This window comes from Ixodes scapularis, unplaced genomic scaffold, assembly GCF_016920785.2.
Source record: "Ixodes scapularis isolate PalLabHiFi unplaced genomic scaffold, ASM1692078v2 PGA_scaffold4__175_contigs__length_147842914, whole genome shotgun sequence".
NCBI lineage: Eukaryota > Metazoa > Arthropoda > Arachnida > Ixodida > Ixodidae > Ixodes > Ixodes scapularis.
In genome coordinates, this window is record NW_024609879.1 from 124228146 (window position 1) to 124249882 (window position 21737).

Here is a 21737-nt window from a genome sequence, read left to right on the forward strand (position 1 = left end):
ATCCAGCTATGTTGGATCCCCAGACGGCGCACAATAGCGACGGACACGGCCCGCAAGGCGATGCTGACCGTGCCTTGATCCCGTGCTATGTGCTCGTCGCTCGCCATTATACCTTGGAAGCTCCCCGTAGCGTAGAACCGAAGGGCGCACAGCACTTGGTCCTCCACAGTCATGACAGTACTTGACGAACGCAGTCTCTGCAGCTCCGGCTCCTCACGGAGTTCGTCACACAGCCACCGCACTAAAGACTTCGCCCAGGCGGTACTGCTTCCGGAATACGTGCTCCGGGAGTTCAAAAGCATCCCGATGACTCCGATTGCGCCTTTCCCCCGGATATAACAACTCAAATATCGGGGTGCAGTCTATGGTTAGACGGGACGGCGCGGACGCATTGCACCCCATCTTGCATCGTTCTTTCAAAGCGACGTAACAGCAAAGTATTCATATGTCATTTTGACGTCACGTCCGTTAATGGTGGTGCTTCCGGTTTACCGATTTCCGCTCACTTTTTCTTTGTTTTCTTCTGCAGATACCGTCATCAGCAATTCCACCAATCAAAATCCAAAGAGCGTTGTTGGCGTCACTTCCTTCTTCCAAGTCTCCTGAGAGTCCAAAAAGCGCAACATAGCACCCCAGAAGACACTTCTTGTCCGTCTCTGCTCGCGGTGCCATTTCTGGCAGATCTTACTCAGATATCTGCAATGCTTAACAATAACGCCGAGATGGAGTGGCATTTCCTCTCGTTTATAAAAATAACGTACCTGTGGTGGACGCGGAATCGAGATCCTAACTGAGGGTGAGTATCTGCTCGAATATGGTATTCCGAAAGCGTTTCACGCACCTTCTCGCGCAGGTTTTTCTCTCTGTAGTAACTGTTGAAAGATTGGCTCACGTAAATTGTTTCTTTTTAATTCGCAGTGTTAAAAATCTCCTTGAAAGACACGGGAATGAAATGAAGTGAAGTGGACTTTGTTGGGTCCAAGACTGTTAGATCCCTATGTCAAGCGAGTCTCTCTTAGGGAGAGACCCTTGACGAAGCGATCCCTTCGGTCGACAGACGAGACGCGATGTTCCCGGTGGCGTCCGAGGCCAGCTGGACTAGAATTTTCTGAGTCTTGGGGTCAGGATCCCGCAGGAAGGATTCCCAGGCGCCTGGTTGCCTGGCTTGCTTGATGAACTCCTTATTCTTCGAATGAAGAAGCAGCTCCAGGCACCCCCAGAGTGTATGGCAGAGTGCGGCGATCTCGCCACAGTTCCTGCAAGACGGGTCGTAGGTATCTGGGTGCCACGAGTGCAACTGCGCCGGGTTGAGGAAGGTCTCCGTCTGGACTTGACGGAGAATGATGGATTCTGCCTTGCTGAGAGTGCTGTGAGCCTTTGGGTAGGCTCGGCGTTCTACTCGGTAGTGGTCCAGCACCCCCTTAAAGGTGTAGAGGTTGTCGTGGTTCCACGACGCGAAGGTCGAGTGCTCACTTGGTGTGCTAGCTCGGTGTGTAACAGCGCGGGCTGCACTCCCAGGCACTCTCGTTGCCTGGGAGTGACGCATGGGCTGGAGACCACAGGATGCGGACTGAGTGGTCGATCAGACGACGACCAGTGGAATTCTTGAGGGCTTTGTCAGAGATGTGACCACGCATGTACTGGCGGATGGCCATCTGGGAATCACTGACTTTCGTGGTGCTGAGGGTGAGGGCCAAGGCGATGGCTGCTTCCTCTGCCTCTGCACTGTTGCTGGTATTAATGCTGCCTGCCGTGAGGATTTGGCCGGAGCGATTCGTAACTGCAAGGGTCATTCGACCCCTGTCAGCTGAGGCTGCGCCGACATAGGTCACCTCGGAGTCGTCGAAGCCTTGCTCCAGAGCCTTGTCTCTGGCCATGCGTCTGCCTGCGTCGTGCACTGGATGCATGTGACGAGGTAGAGGCGAAATCTGTAGCTGTTCGCGTAGCTCCTTTGGAAGCCAGCCTCGCTTCCTGTGCCCTGTTGGGTGGTAGTTGATTCCCGAAGATGTGAGGATGGTTCTCCCCGCTGTGGTCAGAGATAGCTTTTCGTAGTGGGCTATCCTCTGTGCCTCAATGATCTCCGAGATGGTGTTGTGAAGCCCAAGCTTATCGAGTCGCCTGGTCTCTGTTGAAGGTGGTAGCTGAAGGGCTTTCTTTTATACGCAGCGGGTGATGTGATCAATGGCATCCTTCTCCGTGAGTGTCAAATCCAGAAAGGGTGCGATGTAGGCAATCCTGCTAACCGCGAAGGCTTTGATAAGGCGAATGACATCCTGCTCTTTAATCCCGTACCGTTTTCTGGCGATTCTTGCTATGAGTCTTTCTACTTGCTGTGCGTGGTTACGGAGGACTCCGATGCTGGATGTGTTCTTGCCATCTTCTTGCAACCACAGACCGAGTATCCGAAGTCGCCGGACCCGTGGGACGTCTTTGCCTCCGACCCGCAGTATGATGCTTGAGGGAGTTTTCACCGTGGTGCCGGCCATGAGTAGCAACTCCGACTTTTCCTGAGAGGAGGCTGGTCCGCGCTCCTTAGCGTAGGCTTCCACGATGCGTCTAGCCTCTTGCAGCGAGTCTGGGATGGCGCCATCGCTTCCTCCTACCATCCACAGAGCGACATCGTCTGCGTAGATGCTGTGGTGAAGGTTGGGGATACCTTGTAGTTTCGTCGGCAAATCCTTCATGGCGATATTGAAGAGAAACGGAGAGAGCACTGCTCCTTGCGGTGTGCCGACTCCGCCCAGAGTTTGCAGGTCAGATTGGAACCCGCCGATCGAGACCTGCACCTGCCTACTTGATAGGGAGTTCTGTATGTATTTGAAGAATCGCTCGCCCACATCAATGGAGTTTAGCCCGCGGAGGATGGCTGCGTGGCTGACATTGTCGAATGCTTTCGAGATGTCCAGCCCGAGTATGGCTCTGGTGTCCCTTTTGGGTGCGTATTCCCGCGCCAGAATCTGATGATACAGTCGTAGCATCACGTCTTGCGTCGAGAGCATAGGTCTGAACCCGACCATCGTGTCCGCGAAGATTCTGTGGGCTTCTGCGTACCTGTTAAGGCGATTGAGTACGACATGCTCCAAGGCCTTCCCGAGACAGGATGTGAGCGAAATGGGGCGCAGGGCGTCCAGTTGTAGTTTCTTCCCAGGCTTGAGTATAAACATCATCTTTGCAGTCTTCCAGGATTCTGGGATTTCTCCTTTTTGCCAGCAGATGTCGAAGTATGATGTTAGCCAGTCAATCTCTCTGTCGCCCAAGTGGCTCAGTAGCTTGTTGGAGACTTCATCAGGTCCCGGAGCGGAGCGGGTCTTGAGCTCTCGGATCGCAGCCATGATTTCGAAGGGTCGGAACTCTTCGTCTAGCGTAGGGTTTGGCTGGCCCGTGTATTCCATCGCAGGTGTTGGCGGAGCTCGTCCAGTATACTTGTTTTGTACTGCTGGGACAAGCTCTTTTCCATCCCCCTTGAAGGAGTACAGGATACACTCCATCTGATTTCGGACCGTGGTTAGGCTTTGTCCGGGGTCAAGGAGATGTAGAAGGATGTTCCAGGTCTTTGGAGTGTTGGGAGTTCCTTCGAACTCGTTGCAAGTGTCTTCCCATTGTTGAGTTGTGAGATAAGTGGCGTGACTCTCGATGGTCTTGAACAATGTTGCGATTCGTTTGCGTAGCCGACGATTTCCTTTCTGTCGCCTTAGGCGTGCTTCTAGGTTCGTCTTCGTTTCCCATAGGTGCAGGAGCCGACTGTCCGCCGCGGTCAGATTTGCTTCCTCGGGAATGTTTCTTGTGGCTGGGGCTTCAACTTCCCTGATGCCTGCAGTCCGCTGATCCAGGTCCTTGATCTCTTCGTCTCGGTCCACTTCGTCCAGCTCCTGCCAGAAAATGTCCCACTCGACTACTCGCAGAGGCCTTCCCTTGGGCTTCGTGGGGCCGCGTCTCAGGAGAATGTTGAGGAGGTAGTGGTCACTGCCCAGAGTTTCCAGGGTGTTGTGCCATTCTGCGTCCAAGCAGTGACCGAGTGTGAGGTCTGGTGATGTGTCTTTGCATCCGCCCGTGGCTTTCCGAGTTGGCTGCGTCAGGTCTGTGGGTAGGGCCAGTCTCAGGGTGGCAATGTCCTGCGAAAGCTGCCGACCCTTGGCGCTACCTTGCGGATAGCCCCATGACATGTGTGGTGCGTTAAAGTCACCAACGATGAGCAGAGCCTTTCCCTTGGCCATGTCTATGGCGCCGCGCAGGAGCTGGTGAAATGAGTGTGGTGTCTTCGGAGGACTGTATACATTGAGGATGAAGGTGTTGCGATGGCTCTTTTTCTTGCCCGCCAAGATTTCGATGAAGGTGTGCTCGATGTTTTCGATACCGGTTGAATGAAGTTGTGCTGGTAGGTTGCATCGCACTAGCGTGGTGACTCGTACGACCCCTGATGAGTTGGTGTGATTAAAGGCTTGGTATCCCGGAATGGTGATGGCCTTCCACGTTTCTTGTATGGCTAAAACGTCTGTTCTGCGTTCTGGTGGTAGGGATTGTAGGTACTGGTGAAGGTGTCCCCTCTTCGGAGCCAAGCTTCGACAGTTCCGCTGCCACACAATGCAACCTTTACTTGTCTTGGACATTGTTGGGTTGTGGGACTCTGTCAAGGATGGTCTTAAAGTAGTCCTTTACTTCGCGCATCTCGCCTTCCAGCTGGTCTATGTGTGTGTCTATGTCTTGGTTGGTCGTGTCCTGTTGCATGGCCATTCCTTCATCCTTCGTGGTTGTGCCCGAGCGGGTAGAAGTGAGTGGCGTCATGTTGCGGCGGACAGCCCTCCTCTTGGGAGTTGGTCCTGCTCCGTTTCTCTGCAAGTCGAGTTGCTGCTGTACTGCGTTATACCAAACTTCGGCCTCCTTCCTTCGTCTTCCGGACTCTGCAGTTTGTAGCAGAAGTTGTGCTACTGTGTCCTAAAGGTTCTCCACCATATATCCTTCAACTCTGCGAGCTTGGTGGAAGTCTTGTTTGCAGTGCGTGAGGTTGGCTTGGTCTTGGGGTGACCGGCTACCACCTCGCTCCACCCGACGCTGTGTCTGGCCTTTGATCTTGACCTCGACCTGCTGGGTCTGGCTAGTCGACGTGGAGTTCTGCTCCATGACCTGGATCAGCCCCTCGATCTTGATCTCGCGCGGGGCGTCTCAAGTGGGGGGAACTCTGAGCTGAGCAGGGCTGGGCTCTCGACATTGGCGGTATCTGGTGGTGCGGTGGGTTTCGCCTTGGGTGGAGTGCGAAATAATTTCTTGCACTGCTTTGCTCCCGTTGGGTGACCCTTGCAATACATTCCACAGGTGGGCACACATGTGTGGCCTTGTTCGTGGTTGCGCGTAAGTACGACATCTCGTTCGGCCTGTTCTTGGACACACATCAGCATGGTGTCCTAGGTTACCGCAGTTCTCGCAGTACTCTCGTATCTTCTTGTGGAGAAAGCATCGCGTCTCCACTCAGTCATATCGTACCCAGAATGGAACGCGGCGACCCTGAAAGAGGATGATAACCGAGTTGGACAGACCCATTCTCCTCCCTTGTACAATGCTTGGGTTGCCGGGGTGTACCAAGCTCGTAGTGATTATGTCATCCGTGTCTTCCGCAGGAATGCCATGGATGACCCCTTTGACGGTATCGTCTGGTGCTACCACGTACGTTGCTACGGGGTATTGGCGACCGTCAACTTCAATGCCTTAGATAGAATTGAGTTTTCCCGCTCGAGTTTCGTCGGGCGTGCTGAAGATCAGCGTATTCTGTTGCTCGTTGTACCTAAAGGTGTCGGTTCGGAATAGTGCGATGCCGTCTATTTCCGCCGCCTTGGAAATACTTCGTTGGAGAACTATGCGATTCACCGTTCGCAAATTCAATCCTCTCCTAAGTCGGAGAACTACCTTGATGTCGTGCTCCGGCAATCTAGTCGGCATTTGCTTAGGAGTCGAGCGAGGCCTATTTGCTTCTTGGCGCCAACCGTGAGGCTTAGCAGCGTTCTGGAGAGTTCTAGAGGCTTCTTGCTTCTTGTGTAACGCCTTTCGGACCGCCGTTGTACATCCAGCTCCCTTCGCATAGAAATTCTTCTCGGAGATGTCTTCCCTCAAAACTACAGCTCGACCCAGGGAATACGTAGGGTCACCGGTGGGTTCTTCTCGAGGCGCCGAAGTCTCCGACGCAAGCGACGAGCCGTCGACTTCCATGTCAATCGACCTGTTAGGCCTGACTAGTGTTAGGCTTAGCAAAGCACATAACGTAATCCAAGAAAAAGACCCGAAATCTCAAGAAAAGTCGCTTACTTTTGCGATTTTCGACATCCAGGGGTTGAATGTCGGCTTCGCTGACCACAGACGCAAAAAGCAAAGCACTGGCTAGCACATTTCCGCACAGAATTTACCAAAAAACTGCGGAGCCCATATGAAGCCTGCCAGCAGGCCTCCGGGAATGGTATTACGCTCTTGATAGCCCCCGCCTTCAGTTTCTCCGATACATTGCACAGGTCTGGGATTTAGTGCATAAGCACTCGCTTGCCCCGTACCTGAGCATAAAACTGCATGCTTTGTCCTCTAGTATCTGTGGACGCCCACTGACGGGCCTGGGAAAAACGCCGTGAATCGGCATTGGCCTGGTATAGTTCCGCGCAGACCTTTCGTGAGAATCAGAATAAACGCTTCAACTTGACGCTAAAGTGACGGCCGATAGCTGTCTTGGCCAAAACGCTCTCGTCATACCTCCGTCTTCGAAGTGGCGGCTACCGACCGCGCGCTGCCGCTAACTCCTGACGCGATATCATACTGACACCGCGAACCTATCGTCGAAATGCGAAACTCTCAGAAAAAAAAATGTGTTGCTTGTATGTTTAGATAGCCTTGACGCTAGTGTGCCTCCACGGGAGACTTGTCTCTTAGCTGGAGATGAGAAATTTAGCCAGTGTAGTACAACCGCTAACCTGGGGCTTTAACGTGGACCACGCAGTAGCGATTACACGAACGCGTGCCGGTACGAAACTTAAAGAGACCGAAACGACCAGGGGGTGGCCATCAAACCCAGGAGGTTCTGCAACGTAAGCTTTCGCTGCAGCCCCCCCCCCCCCCCCCCCCCGCCTCCCCCGCAACCCGGTAGACTTGGTATGAATCTGCAATTGCTAAACGGGTGTGAAAGATACGACCGCTTCCGGAAACGACAGGAAGCGAACGGCAATTAAAACGTCAGACAGAAACACATTTCGTGCACGAAAGTGTTTAGTACATTCGAATAAAGAAGCATCGAAAGAAAAGATTTCGTTTCTATTAAATTAGCCAGCGCCAAAAGTTAAGCCCGGCGCGGGCCAGTCGAGGCGCTTAGCGATCTTGCCGACTTTCTCGCCGAGTGTCCAACTTAGAGCCCCTGGTGGGAAACGTAGTAGGCCACTTACCAACCTCAATGAACCACAGAATGCACGAGGCGTACACGTATAAACCGAGCTTTGTGCATTCCAGTTTCCTGCAATCCTTCTGTCTAAGGTGGTCGAGGAAATTGGCGCCGATCATCCTGCCGTAAATGGCGAGGTATTGGTACCCAGCGTAGAACTGCCCGCTCGCCTGGTCGTCTCGTGTCCTGGGTCCCAGTTGAACGGAGCAGTTCTTCATTTGCTTCATGTTCCTGTCCCCAAAATAAAATGGATACGTATGCTTAACGCGTCTGGAGGAATCCACTAAGTGTCCAAGAATGTCACGCCACACTTTACGGCGTCTGACGGCAACTGAGAAGTTAGCCCAAGGCCGTGTTCCAAAATTTACTCGATCTTACTCCAGGGTAAAGGTTTTGTACATTGGCGTTCAAAAACCTACCCCTGTCTACCGTTTTTCAATCTGTGTTGTGACGTGACACGACCCGCCGGCCCGCCGGAGGAACTCTGAACCATTTGGGTAAGATTGGGAACACGGCCCAATGGCCCTGGAGGAATCGATGGCATGGATGCATAAGGCTGAACTCTTTAAATCAGGCAGTGGCTTGCGCCATCTAGCAAGGCTCCTCCCCCACATGGAGACGGCACCCAACGGCAGGCGTATACGAACTAAATTTGGAGCTACGTCCTTGCTGCTCTCAGGTCGATCTGTAGCCGGCGCCAGTTCTGTGCATGTATGAGCTGCTTGCGCTTGCGCAATGTATACGCCGGCTGCTCGCAAGTGTCGTCTGCTATTTCACCTATCTCTGTTTTCTTTGAAGCACATGCCAGTCACGGCCGCCAGGGTGAAGGAGAGCTCGCGCATGTTCAGAACCCTTCTCAGAAAAGGTTAGTTATCGGCAGCCTGACACCACATGGATGCCGGTAGAATCCGGCCGTGCTAGAGTAGCTAAAGGTGTACACACCAACTCAATATTCATAAACAAGCGTAATGACACACCAGATCTGTGGGAACTCAGCATGCGAAAAAAGCTCGCTTTGTTAAAAGCATAGAATGCTTTTTAACAGAACCTACTACTCCCAGAAATCTGTCCGTAATCTAGTCTGTCTATGCATTTATCCGCTAAATATAGAGATAAACTAACGTAACTACAGCATATTTACAGAAGAGGGAGTGGCATAACCTAATTGGCTTGGCCACGGCTGAATAATACAGTGGCACATGAAACGACAGTAAGGGACTTGATTGCTGCAGCCGGGTCGAGAGATATATCGGTACGAAGATCACTCGCGGAGCATAACAGGCCCAACTGACGAGCAGGCCTGTGCTAAGGTTAATTTAAAAGTGACACAATGCATGCTGTACTCTGTGCTAGGAAGTAATTTTACTTTCTTATCTCCTTGACTGCGCAATGATAAATGAGTCTTGCTTTAAACTTCGACTAAAAAAAAAAAGACATTAGAGCCACGAAAGACTGGCTTACCGCGTCTTGTTTATAGAAGATCCGTCGGTGGCTTAAGCCCTGCTGGAAACAAAATGCTTGTGATTACCAACTCTCTTCGTTCGGTTGAAAGTACTGCAACATGGTAGAATGATACTACCGCAATTTCCAAAACGTTAAGGTATATCTACTGGCTGAGAAGTCAACACCGTATCTAGGGGCCGGCTCTCATAAAACAGAAATTAGATATTGACTCACAAATGGGAGCCAAGCAAACGAAAAAGTGATCGATATGCGCATAGAATCTTTTGGTATTCACTCTGGTGTGCTGAGTGATATCCACCAGATTCAACACACGTAAACGCGAATATTGCACATGTTCGCTACCCCCTGTTTAATGCAAAATATGTTCTTTCCATGTAGTATAGATAAGAGCTGGCGAGTGTTCCTACAGTATAGTGACCCCAATGTTTTTATTTTCTTTCAAAATCACCTCGTTGCCCTAGAGTCCTTGGCTTCAAAATGGCGTCCTTCTCCAATCGCATTAAACCTGGCAGAGTCTGCTGGTCTTTTTTATATTTTTTTTCCCAGCTTCAAGATGGCCGACATCATCCAATCAGAAATCTCCACCGGCTTGATTTTCTACTTCAAACGGACGCTATGGAATCCAATAATCTCGGAACATTCAGCGGCGCAAGTGTAAATGGGAATCACTCGACTATTCGCACAGGACGGCAAATAAAATCAAATCCGCCCGCCATTTTTTTTTCATGACAAGCCTGTCCTTAACCTGTGCTGTAGATCATGAACCATTAATAAAACGCCACACACAAAAAAAAAAAAAACCATTTTACCGGCTGGACTAATTAAATGGTTGGTGGAGACGTTTTGGTGTCTCTATACGATTCGCCTGGGTACCAGCTAGTACGGAGATTTGAAACAAAAAGCAAAAGCGCGTGTTTACATGAACGCATTAACGAAGCGAACAGCAGACGTAAACCTATCCTTGTTCAGCGGCTCGCCTCTACAAAAAGCACCTGACTAAATTACGTCTTTTTGTTTTCCTAATCGATTGATATTATAGAACTTAAAATCCAGGTCAGCGCGCAGCTGTGGTTTTGAACGCTGTCTATAGGGAAGGAAATTGTAGTAAAGCTCAGAAATTAATACTTCTGTAAAGCTCAGAATTTAATACTTCTAATATTTAGTGGCGACACCGTTATAAAATTTACAATGATATAGATGGATGGATTCATGGCGGCTGTTCACTTTGAACCTGGCGGTGACTTACGCCACCTAGCGAAATAGAATTCTTAGATCCATATTAAATTATGTTTAATCTAACTCAATATACTACTATCGCAGTAGATTATATACTACTATTACACAGCATACTACCGTACAACATTCTGTATAGAGACGCCACCTGTTCGTAATATCATATACTAGCAAAATGTTACGTTAGAACCACCACCTTCATGAATTCGAACAGGAAGGTGCCTGCAACTACTCGTACGACGCTTATCCTATGGTTTATTATCGACAACTTCTGGTGTGTAAGGTGTGCGAGCGCTAAGCCCAGTTTCCTAGGAAACTGTTTTATCGAAACATGTGATAAAAATTTCCAGGTCTTGTTGGTGGCAGGGACTTGCGTTACTCGTTTCGAAGTCAGCATGTGACCGATAATGAGCAAATCAATCACTGCCGGCTAGCTGCATGCGTAAGACATTCTTATGGCGTCCATGAACTTCGCCGAGAACAGCGTATGGACCCGTATGGATTTGAATAACTAAGACACCGTCACACGTCGATAGTCTTGACATAAGACGTTCTTCGGAAGCGCTCTTTCTTCTGCGGGCAGTTTCGCACCCCCAACGGGCCACAAACAGCATTTTTCATACTCTTCAGCTTTCAAACATCAGCATTCGTAGCCTTCTAATCTGGGACTCACTTACGTTCTACAAGTGTCACCTCTTGTTCCTTGTTAGGTTAATTCATCTTTTTCTGCTTCGCCCCGTCTCTGCCGTCAAAGGCAACAGTCGTCATTGAGGAATACTATAATCCACATTATTGCGTCCGCGTTGCTTTATTTCTCACATAAACCTCAAACGCGTCTATCCTCCCAGCGCAAACCAGAAGCGTCTCGGTGGCGAAAGCACGCTTTTTCGCATGTCTAATCTAGCAGAGCAATTCGACGCCGTTGCCAAGTTCGGCCATGCAACTGGGAGTCTCTTCATCACAAGGACCAGCGATGGGACATCACCTAAATACAGAACCATGTTCCGGTCGCTGTACAGCTTGTACGCGATGTTCATTGTCGGAGGATGCGTCATCTACGAAATCTTTCTCTTGCATTTCAAGGTCTCCGGTAACAGCAGCTTGACAACCTTCTCAAATACCGTCTTCAACACACTGCTTGTCATAATCGCCATCAGGATCGCGGCAAACGTCTCGATTATTTTGAGTTTATCGGGCAAACTCGCCGATGTCCTCAATCATGCTGAGGACTTCAAAGCGTCCTTGCCAGTCAAGTCTGGGCTGCAAAGAAAAAATCGGAGCTTCATCGACCTAATTCGCCGCTTCTTGATGTTCCTGTCCTTTGCAGTGTTCACGCTCAGTCGCTACCTCTTCTTCGGCGAGCTAACGTCGGAGCGCCCGCCCTCGACAGCCACAATGGCGACCTCAGCCTTCGTTATAGTGAGCACCGTTGTCCTCACCTCTGCCTGCAACTTCGTCCACGCCATCGCCACATTAGTTTATGATCTGTTCACGGACGACCTAGGGGATCTCGTCGCTGTCGCCAAGGTGCGGCTTTCACCGGGAAGCATGCTCTGGGGCCCTAGAACGGCTAGGGTTCTCGAGGACACGAGACTGAAGTACTTGGCCATGCGGAAGATAATACAGGAGCTGAACGACGTCCTCCAGTATTCGACCTTCGTGACTGTCACCTGCACACTGCTGACACTCTGCACTTGCGCCTACCTCATATCTGAGACGGAGTCCTCATGGGGAAAGCTGGTGTTCACGGCAAGCTACGCAGTAGCCAGCAGCTTGGAACTTGTCCACATCACAGTTTCCATGTCGCAGCTCAAAGAGCAGGTAAGAACCAATTGTTAGAATGGACGGCTGAGCTCGTTTTGAGCCCTAAAGCCCGGTCACACAGCTAGTAAATCGAACAAAAGAAAGGCTGCAGACATCGTATGGAGCGTATTTCTTCACTGCATGACAGGTCCTGCCATATTGGTCGTACAAGAGCCGTTTTGAGACACGTTTCGAAGCATACGCACGTGTGAAGCAAGCATGCTTCCAACATGCAGAAGGAGTGTACGCAGATGATACTGTTACCATGTTTGCAGCGTGTTTTTGTATGATGTATGGGCAACTAGTGTGCCTGCAATTAAACAAAAAAAAAAAAAAAAAACTGCCGGTGATTAAGAAATTTCAATCTCGCATCTCTTGTGATCTGGTAATATGAACACAGAAATGACATCTCTGTGAGGTTTCTTTTTTTTTGCTACTACAAGTGTATTGTGTTGCTTGCGGTGTTACGGTTGTATATTTTTCTACGCCTATAATATCCCCACAAGCACGATGCACATAGTTTAATTAGCGAGATCATGAACATATACCACAACGACAAACAGGAAAATTATGGTAAGGTGCCTTCGTTTCTCGTGGCTTAAACAGTTTGGTTACTTTGTACACATTGAAAGAGAGAGACAATAATATTGGGGAAGCTCCGAAAGTGAACGTCAGATTATGGAAAGTTGAAAAGACTCCTTAAGCGACAATATGGTGACCGGAAAGCGTCTCCAACTGGCGTGTTTAGAGCGTCAAAAAAATTGGTTCCTAGATTTTCGCCTGGTGACGTAGTAGAAGTGTCATGCTGCCGCTGGTCGCGATCCTAGCGGTGTCCCAGCAGCGGTGGTGCGATGTAGTAGACGTCTGTCCTGCAGCAGGTCGCTCTCCAGTTTGACAATCTAAGGAAGCTTCAGCAGCCAGGAGTTGGGACGCCGCGACGAGAGCGACACTCGCGTTCGCTCTTGCTTTTCGCCAGCATTTCTACGACCAACATCCAGTATTGCGATATCCGACGGCATATGACATTCCCTCTGCAGAGGGAATGTCATATGCCGTCGGATATCGATATGGGACGTCATTTGTTGCCACTTCGGGACTAATTTCGATGTATTAGGGGGGGGGGGGGGGGTGTAAGACGTTAAACACACCAGTCGGAGACGCGCTCTAGGCACTATGTAAAGATATAAAGCACTGACTACAGAACTTTTTTGCGTGCAATGAACCAAGCAAGACCTCATTACAGCTCAAGTTGTCCGTAGTCGGAAGAGTTATCTGGAGCGAAAGTTTGTCTGCTTCTTTTGGGGAGGTTGTGGTGGCGTCAGATAGCCGAGCTCTGATTGGCTGTGAATGAAGGATAGTGGGTATGCCTCAAGGCAGCTTGCTTTGAGGTCTATCCACTATCCTTCGATCGGAACCAATCAGAGCTCAGCGTCTTTCTGACGTCACCGCCACTCCTGCGCAAGACGCAGACGACTTGCACTCCGCGTTACTTCCTAAGCCGAACGGTTTTGCCCCCTAGGACTGTACTTCCAGACGCAATTCTTTCCAAGCCCATGCTGGATGACAGATCACTTGATCTAAGCCAACGATATCCTAACGGACAGCGTTAGAAACAGATCGTGTGGCAGGGCTGAGCCTCTCATTATTCCTCCGCATCCAGTACGATTGTGGCACTCGCCGATGATATAAGGACGCCGAAGAATGAATTACGAAGCAAGAAGCCTAAAAAACGATCACAACCTGCGTTTCTTTCTTTTTTTTTTTTTTTGCAAGATAAGAGCTGAAAAAAAAAAAAAAAAAGCGCAGCGCGCAATAAAAAAAAAATCGCCCCGTGAATGTTTAATGCGCCGTGGTGTTTTCGGGCAGACTATACGGGGAGTAAGTGTTCCGGAATGCGTGTTTGGCGCATCGGAATGCAAGTAGGAGCTCGCCAAGCAGAGGGCAACGCAGAGAAAGCGCAGGAAACACGCGATGACGAGGCAGCCGAGTGCGCACACCGTCATTGGGTGAGGTCAGGGGGAAACAGAAGCTCAAGGGCGCATTCGGGGAGTAAACAAACGCGCCAGGTACGGAAGAAGCAGACGAACTTGCTCGCCGTATGGCACCCTGCAGATCTAATAGCGGGTTCGTTTCACACGCACTGGCACGGTTTGAGTTCTCTCCCAGAATGCATCGCACTCGCAGAGTGTTGCACGGAGAACTTGACTCAAACGAACTCGCCCAATGCACCGAGTGCAAAAGACTGATGCTGCCGCCATCTATGTTGTAGAAAGAGTACCGCCCTCAAACTGAAACCAGCGTTTTTCTGTTCGGTGTGATGGGTGGGAATGCGGGAGTGCAGTCACTACCAACGTTTATCTACAAACGTTGAACGCTGCAACCTGTGGTTTATAGTTGCGATGACTTCAAACAACTCGGCTGCCGTAAAGAGAGTTAGCTACACACGGCGTAAATTTCCGCATCCGGCTGTCTACAAAACATCTGGTTGCGATCTTTCAATTCTCATAAATGTTGACACTGAAGAAAACTGATGATGCTGTCCGAGCAGAAGCTTGATCCGTTCGAGCATGGTATTATGCGTGAACCACTGAAAAGGATATGGCTTAAAACTAGTATGTTGAAATATCCAGCAAAACTTATCGTGGGACTTTCAATTTCGGTCGTCATTACAGCTGGTATCAGGTATTATTAGCCTTGGGGAGGACGTCGAGAACGAGAGCTTTTTCGAACAAATTACGACACGGCAAGTTAGCTGACGTAGGTAAATGTTAAACATGATGATGTTGCCCAAGCCTCGAGTAAAGTCACCATGTTTAGCTTTCCCGTATGCCTATTGGGCAGTCAGGTTTCTGCTAGGGGAGTTTTGTCGACAAATGTTCAACTTTTCACCCGCACACGGATGAGGATAAACATCTCGGGTGCCGCTGATGCGTTTGTTCTGAGCTTTTCTTGACACACTGGTATATTTCAGCGTCTGTACGGCAACAGAGCGACTTAAAACCTACAAATAAAGCACGGGTTGTTAATTGCTTCTTTCATAAAATAGCAGACGCTAACAATTCAAGCTCGCGTTTGATTATGTTGCCCGCGGGACGAGATTTCTATCAGAAATCTATTTTTTTTCTTTTCGGTTCTGCGACACATTGTAGCAGACGAACCCTCCGTCGTCTGCTCCCGCTCCTCGCCGGCCTCGCCGGTGCGAGGCATGACGGGATTGCATTTTGGCGCACGCCCGATTTTCTCGGTGCAGCGAGTGCATGCACGCGTGGACTGCCGCCGCTGAAACGAACTCGGAGAGTGCAACCACTTGTGGAGTGGAGTGCCTGGCGAAACGAACTCGCTTTTCGCCGCGAGTGGGCACGCGTGGACACGAGTGCCGTGAAACGAACTCGCTATAACTCAGTGCCGATACGCGCGCCTCTCGCGGCGGCGTCGCGCGTACTCATTGGGAAGCGATTTCGGCAGTCGCAGCTCGACTGCAGTGGTGCAAGGTAAACATGCCTAGTTGTGGGTTACCACATTGGCGGAAGTGCGGAAACAGTATGAGCAGACTCAAAAGTGGTTGCGGGCGGCGCTCTTCGCTGGGTGATCGGTAGCGGCTCCTAGCGGACGCAGGGTGCCCACAGTCACTGACACTCGGAGCTTCTTATAGACACCTAAGACACCCAGGGGGTGGTTTATTATCGCTACGTTTCTTGCTTTGTGATTTGTTCTACGGCATTCTTGTCGGCTCATGCTGAAAACTCATTGGCATGAGGAGCAATGATAAGATTATCGGAACTTTCTACTTCTTGCATTTCTCGAGCTGTCTGTGGTTATAGATCCGACTCAGCGATCTAAAATATGACCACATTAGATGACGTGTTCATGAATGCTTTGTTCTTTCAGGCTTCGCGATTGTCTCTTGTGTTGGAAGCGCCCCCGATATCGCAACTCCCGAAATCTGTGGTGCAACAGGTGAATATATGTACTATCTCTAGTAATTAAGTGCCCGCTAATAAAAAAACAAAGACCTTGATTTTTTTCAGAAAAAAAACAAAAACAACAAAAAAAAAAAAACTATACGTTTCTGTTGAAATCTTAAACTTTAACCGATTGCGGCTCCCGCGGTTGGGACAAGAGGTCAGATTTGTAATTCAAGGTTATCTAATTCAGAACTTAGCAATTACTTTCCTGAAATGCACAAACGGCGACCGTGTTTTTATTTTGATGTTTTCGTGGGCTCAGTTGACTTCCCTTGTTCATGAAAAGATTCCGCAAATCAATTCTAACATTTGTACCAGATAACGACGAGTTATGAAAGTTTGACATTTTGTCTCAACCTATGCCGCAATGTTATGGCATAGCTTGAGTCTGCGGCTATACGTGGCATATTTTTGCGGTTCAAAAAGCACGGTTATTTTTTATCAGCCCATATTATGCACGTACAGTAGTAAACAAAAAAAAATATATTTCTGTTTTACGTGGCTTGCGCGTATTGAATTACGCGTATTGACTCCCATCGCTACCAAACCGCATCAAGTTATATTCGTTCGACCAGATTACTTTCTCTCTTTAGTCAGGCGTCAATTTGAGGTGCACATTCGTCCACTTCAACCTGGATGCCCGCCTCTTTCTGTTTTTTATTGGCTTCTCAGCCGGCCTACAGGCATTTAGCCCAGCAGCTCGCAGACGGCATCTCACGGGCCATGGATACACCCTGAAGCCCGATTTCTAAGAGAAATCCTTGGAAACCTCGATGGCCGACCGTCGAGGATTTCTGAGGCTTATTGCCCGTACAATGTTCCAATTGACCGGGGGGTCGTGGACCAGGGTCATCCTACAGAATACCGACTAATGACAACTTCTCTGAGCCTGTTGCCTTAGAGAATTTCAGAAACCGTTGATAGTGCTACTTTGAATTGCTCAGAAAGCCATGGTGTAATTCTTCCCAGACTGGTGACGGCGGATGATTGCATTCTGAGCATTCCTCGATAAAATACACGCACCACTTATTTTTTGTTCTGTTGCTTGCAAATGATGCATAATTCAACAAGGAATAATAAAAAACAAAAACACGATAGGCATTTAATATTCTTTCTGAAAAGTTCCAAAATGTAGGCGACTCGAGACGGCTGCAATGTGAAGAGAAAGAAGCCATAAGAAAACAAAATAAAAATCACCGTTCATACAACATTCGAACCCTGGCGGCGAAAAATGCTGCATTCTGGCGCACTTTATAGAAAAAATACTAAAATTATTAGGGGTAAATTGTTAGACGGAAACAGGTGTTCTGCCCGAAAGAACGAAATATCATATATTTTTTGTTTGCTTCTGTATATAACGAAAACCATCGTAGGTCTTTTTTTTAAGTTTAAGTGGTTGACTACTATTTTTAGAACATTACATTTATCTCGTTCAATATCTTGTAGGTGCAGTTGTTCAAAGAATCTCTGGACATTCAACTTTTTTGTGCCAGTGGACTTGGATTTTTCACCGTTGATAAACCGCTGTTGGTTTCGGTGAGGATGTCTTCTTCCCTTCAGTTTTAGGGGTTTTATTTTTTCAGTCTCATAATAAATGGGCCCTTTTACTGAAAGAGGGCGAGAGAGAAGAGGGGAAAGGGCTACCTGCGCTTTCCCCCTTGCTGGTACGTTAGAAAGAGTGAAAGTCCCGGATGAGAGACTTCGCCGCTGTTGGGTGTATGCGTTGCCCGAACTTCGTTTGCGCTTTCTTTTTTGATTTAAACTCCCAAACTTAATTAGAGTCCCGGGCTTCGATGGCGACAGTCCCTCGGTAATCGGGACACCATTTCTCGGCTATAAGATGCACAAATAACGACAGAAAGCTTCGAATACTGCCGGAGGACGTATGTAGCTTGCACGGAATCCGGCAAGGCGAGTGCGGCTACAGTGTTCTTTAAGCTCCATCGCTTTCCACATGACCCCGATTTCCGGCGGCACTGGGTTGCGTCCGTAAACCGAAAAGAATTTTCCCCCAACGTCATCCTCTCGACTCTGTTCGGAACATTTTGTGAATTGAGCGCGCACCGAACGCTGTACCGCAGATGAACGTGGGGTACGCTCGCGAGGTGCGTGCAAGTTTTCTAGTTTTAGTTCCTGTTTCAGCTTGTAATATTTTTAACTGAATTTATCTTGATATTGATTACATGAAACGGGGACACTGACTTGATTTTATCATCTACAGCACTGAGTTGAAGGCTCATTTCAGACGCCTGGTGTGACTGGAAATTGTCGAAAAGTTAGTTTTATCGGTTCTCCTGAATCGCGATCTCCTGCGTGATACCAGAGAGCCGTGAACCCATGTTGACCGTCCCAACGCGACTAGATTCTTCTTAGTTTCAAAATAAGAAGCCGGCCGCATTTGCCGGCCGTCCGTGCAAGCGACAGAGGTCCTCGGACAGTAGTCCACGCTTACTGTGCACCCCATAACCGAGCAATAGTGTCCCGATAACCGGGAAACTGTCGCCATCGAAGCCTGTGGCTCTAATTAAGTTTGGGAGTTTACAACAGAGAAGAAAGCGCGAACGAAGTTCGGGCAATGCATACACCCAACACCGGCAAAGCCTCTCATCTGGGACTTTCACTCTTTCTAACTCCCCAGCGAGGGGGAAAGCGCCAGCGCCAGTATCTCTTTCCCCTCTTCTCTCACGCCCTCAAAATGACGCTACCGATGATAAAATGGTCCATAATAGAGAAAAAATGTTCTTCAATATTACAAAAAAAATAAAAAAAAATAAAAAACTTTAAACTAATGCCTCGCACCCCCCCCCCCCCCCCCCCTCCAAAAAAAAGAAAAAAAGAAACGTGGTTTGGGTATTAAGATACGATGAGAATATAAATTATTCAAAGATATGTTACGCTGGAAGGTCCGCAGCAACCTCTTCTACTGTTTCACTCAAAATCCACAAGATGGCGTGAGCTGCCATTTGGTCCAACGTGTCTAGCAGTAGACATCAACCTATCCAGCAAAAAAATAAACCCTATTGTTAATAATTATAAAATATACCATTTGTTCGTCAGTCTATACGTCTCTGTAAAGATCACATGACTGTAATTAGGAGGAAATATGCATTTTCATTGTGATGTTTCTGATATTGGTACTGACTCGAGAACCGTTTTCTTGCAGACAGGGGCCTGCGTGATGTCGTACACTATCCTCTTGGTTCAAACAGGAGATGGCTATCAGTCCAAGCACGAGATCCCGCCCATAAGCTCTTCAGGATTTCCTTCTGCATGACTGGGACAGCAATGCCCTAAAACAAGGATACGTTCACATTTTAATTGAGGAATATAGCAAATCAGAAAGACCCTTTTATGTCTACTAGCTGTTGATAACGTATTTTCTTGTGTAGAAAAAAACAGGTAAAACACGCATATGTAAATATTAAACGCACCATGCACTGAAACCTGCTTCTGGAAACGTTAAAAAAATGTTATCTAGAAATGTGTAACTTTAGTAGATGCGCTCATTCTTGGTTAACTTTTTTTAAGGCTCTAGTGCGTCGCTATACCTTGGTGTTGGTGCCGACAAACGAACGACAAAGATTTAGCGTATTCCGTTACAATAATTTAGGTAATCCTCTGTACATGTAAATAAATATGCATATAATGCAAATTTAACCTAATTAGTTCTCAGGACGCAAGCGCTATGTCGGTGATTGAAACGGGTGTTGGAAGTATACTACAAGTTACTACACAAGTTTGTTTGCAAGCGTGTCTTTAAACCGAAGATAGCTTTTGTGTTCTTACACGGTACTCCCGATTTCATAAAAAGTCAATGGCACGAACAACTGTCTAAATACCGGTTTAGAAAATCTCAGCAAGGAAAACAAAAATGAATCGATATTATGGACGCCCTCAGCATGCGAAATCTGCAATCAAAGAGGGGCCTGTGCGAACGCCCTTTGAAGTTTCCGATAATAAACAGGTAAACATTGAACGGATTAGTCCCGCAAATAAAGATGAAGAAAAATACAAGTTGATTACAAAAGTTGTTTCTCCGTGCCACCAGCAAAAGCAGTAAAATGGCACGTGCATCTTTTACGAAGCTCCTGTTGTTTCCAGTTTGACGTCGCCGTGGCAACGGAAATCAACGTGCAAACATTATGTCTTTTGAGACAGGTCATAGTATATCCATCAATATCTGGCGATTTATTTCTTCAGCACGCTAAAGACGGGTAGGTCGAGCGTATTACGATAACTTCAAGGCGAGTTAACTACATTCAACAAAAAGAACCATACCGGAGCAATGGAAGATTCCCAACTTTACAACCGTGAGGTATATGTTGGCAACTTTACCAAACCTCTCAAGTTTCGCGCACCAGCGTATGGTAGTGTCAGGAATATACTTCAGATGTATCGCTTAACTGGCTGTTGCCCCATAGATGGTCTGTGGCATAGGAGGCTTGAAGAATTGAAGACCCGGTTTCGCGTGTACGGTCTGTATTCATGCGCTTGTATTCTCCTGGCCATCTGCACCGTGGTTGAGGCTATACTGGACTCTGGAAGTAGAAGAAATCTAGAAGCTAAGTCTAACATCTTCAACAGTGTCATATTTTCAATTCAGAGTACCGTCAACTTTGGAATCATGATGTCCCGAGGTCCCCACTTAGTTCTTCTGCTAAGACAGTGCGCAATGTTCGAATCTAGGAGACCCGCACCACGGAACCTCGTACGGAAGCTGAAGCTTCTGATTGTGGCCACTGTCATTTACTTCGTAGTATTCTTCACGCCCCTGGTTTCTCGAAGGATCTACAGGACTTTCTTGGCGCACGGTGTTTTCGAGTTTTTGCTACGACTCTCTGTGACCATTGGCGCGCTGTATCATTTATTCTGGAGCACAGTCAGTGGATCGATGCTTGTGATTGTGGCGCACCTCCTGAAAGGATATCTTGAAGAGGTCATCAAGGACATCAGAGCTCATGGTCTGTTGAATTCTCCTCTTGATTATTTGCCATTCGTTCAGGTTAAAATTTAACATTTCTGACATCGGTGGCGTGCTGCAGCCACGCAGTAGCAGTGAGCATAGAAGGTATAAATGTCGCGACTTTTGCAGCCTCTACCGTAACATCTTCATTAATAACGGCTGTCAGAAGTTGAGTTACACAAGGAATATAATGTTTTTACGCAACTATATCTCTACTTACGTTTATTGAATATGAGAGCATTGTATATCGATTTATGTACTAGAATAATATAAAGTACCTTGTCAAAAAGATAGTCGTAGTCAATCATTTTTGCACTAACCGAAACGACCGATTTGAGATCGTTTTGAGCTGTGCCTGATGACGGTATGGAAAGAAGTAACAACGCTACTGTGTTTTTTTTTGTCATTTCAAAAGGCTGTCGCTACTCTGCTATTTTGTCATGTGTCCGACATAACATATGCTGTCAAGAAGTCTCAGCATCGGTTGCGCATGGGCCGCTTGCAAAACGTTTCGCTCAAGTTCTCTTATAGAACAACAGATGCTTGCAGGCAAGTGATAGGTCTGATTGACTTGCAGAAGCAACGATGACTCGTTCACGCCTAGAACATCAATGGGCTTTCCTTCACAAGATTCGGCGAGACACTCGCGAGATCAAAGCTATGTTGCAAACGGCGAACGAGGCGATCCAGTTGGGTGTTCTAGTGACGTACGGAGCTGCCATGGCTTGCAGCTGCTGCTGCGCTTTCTACATTATAACCACAGAGTCCTCTCTTGAGCTCCTGATGAAGATCATGGCGATAGGATACTTTGTCCATGCGTTGTTAATGATAGCCTTCGCCACCCACAGCTCTCAAGCACTTACTGACAAGGTATGAAACTTGAAACCTTTTTTTAAAATATTTT

General features: G+C 48.2%; 2 protein-coding genes across 2 annotated transcripts; both read left to right on the top strand.

Moving 5' to 3' along the window:
* The first annotated feature begins 646 nt into the window (after positions 1-646).
* LOC8023916 lies at positions 647-17436 on the top strand. The gene is made up of 5 exons (XM_040206810.1): positions 647-796; positions 8204-8270; positions 11430-11923; positions 15794-15862; positions 17317-17436. The coding sequence occupies exons 2-5, from the start codon at positions 8207-8209 to the stop codon at positions 17434-17436; spliced, it is 747 nt and encodes a 248-aa protein (XP_040062744.1). The 5' UTR covers positions 647-796; positions 8204-8206.
* Positions 17437-18720: 1284 nt separating this feature from the next.
* LOC120837445 lies at positions 18721-21709 on the top strand. The gene is made up of 2 exons (XM_040206811.1): positions 18721-20831; positions 21411-21709. The coding sequence occupies exons 1-2, from the start codon at positions 20156-20158 to the stop codon at positions 21707-21709; spliced, it is 975 nt and encodes a 324-aa protein (XP_040062745.1). The 5' UTR covers positions 18721-20155.
* The last annotated feature ends 28 nt before the right edge of the window (positions 21710-21737 follow it).

Excerpts from the sequence above, each read along its gene's own strand:
- LOC8023916 (XM_040206810.1), top strand. The coding sequence starts at position 8,207 with ATGCCAGTCACGGCCGCCAGGGTGAAGGAGAGCTCGCGCATGTTCAGA. Across the intron at positions 8,271-11,429 it reads CAGAACCCTTCTCAGAAAAG|TGTTCACGCTCAGTCGCTAC; the intron begins GTTAGTTATCGG and ends TGTCCTTTGCAG. Across the intron at positions 11,924-15,793 it reads TGTCGCAGCTCAAAGAGCAG|GCTTCGCGATTGTCTCTTGT; the intron begins GTAAGAACCAAT and ends TTGTTCTTTCAG.
- LOC120837445 (XM_040206811.1), top strand. The coding sequence starts at position 20,156 with ATGGAAGATTCCCAACTTTACAACCGTGAGGTATATGTTGGCAACTTT. Across the intron at positions 20,832-21,410 it reads CAAGGACATCAGAGCTCATG|AAGCAACGATGACTCGTTCA; the intron begins GTCTGTTGAATT and ends ATTGACTTGCAG.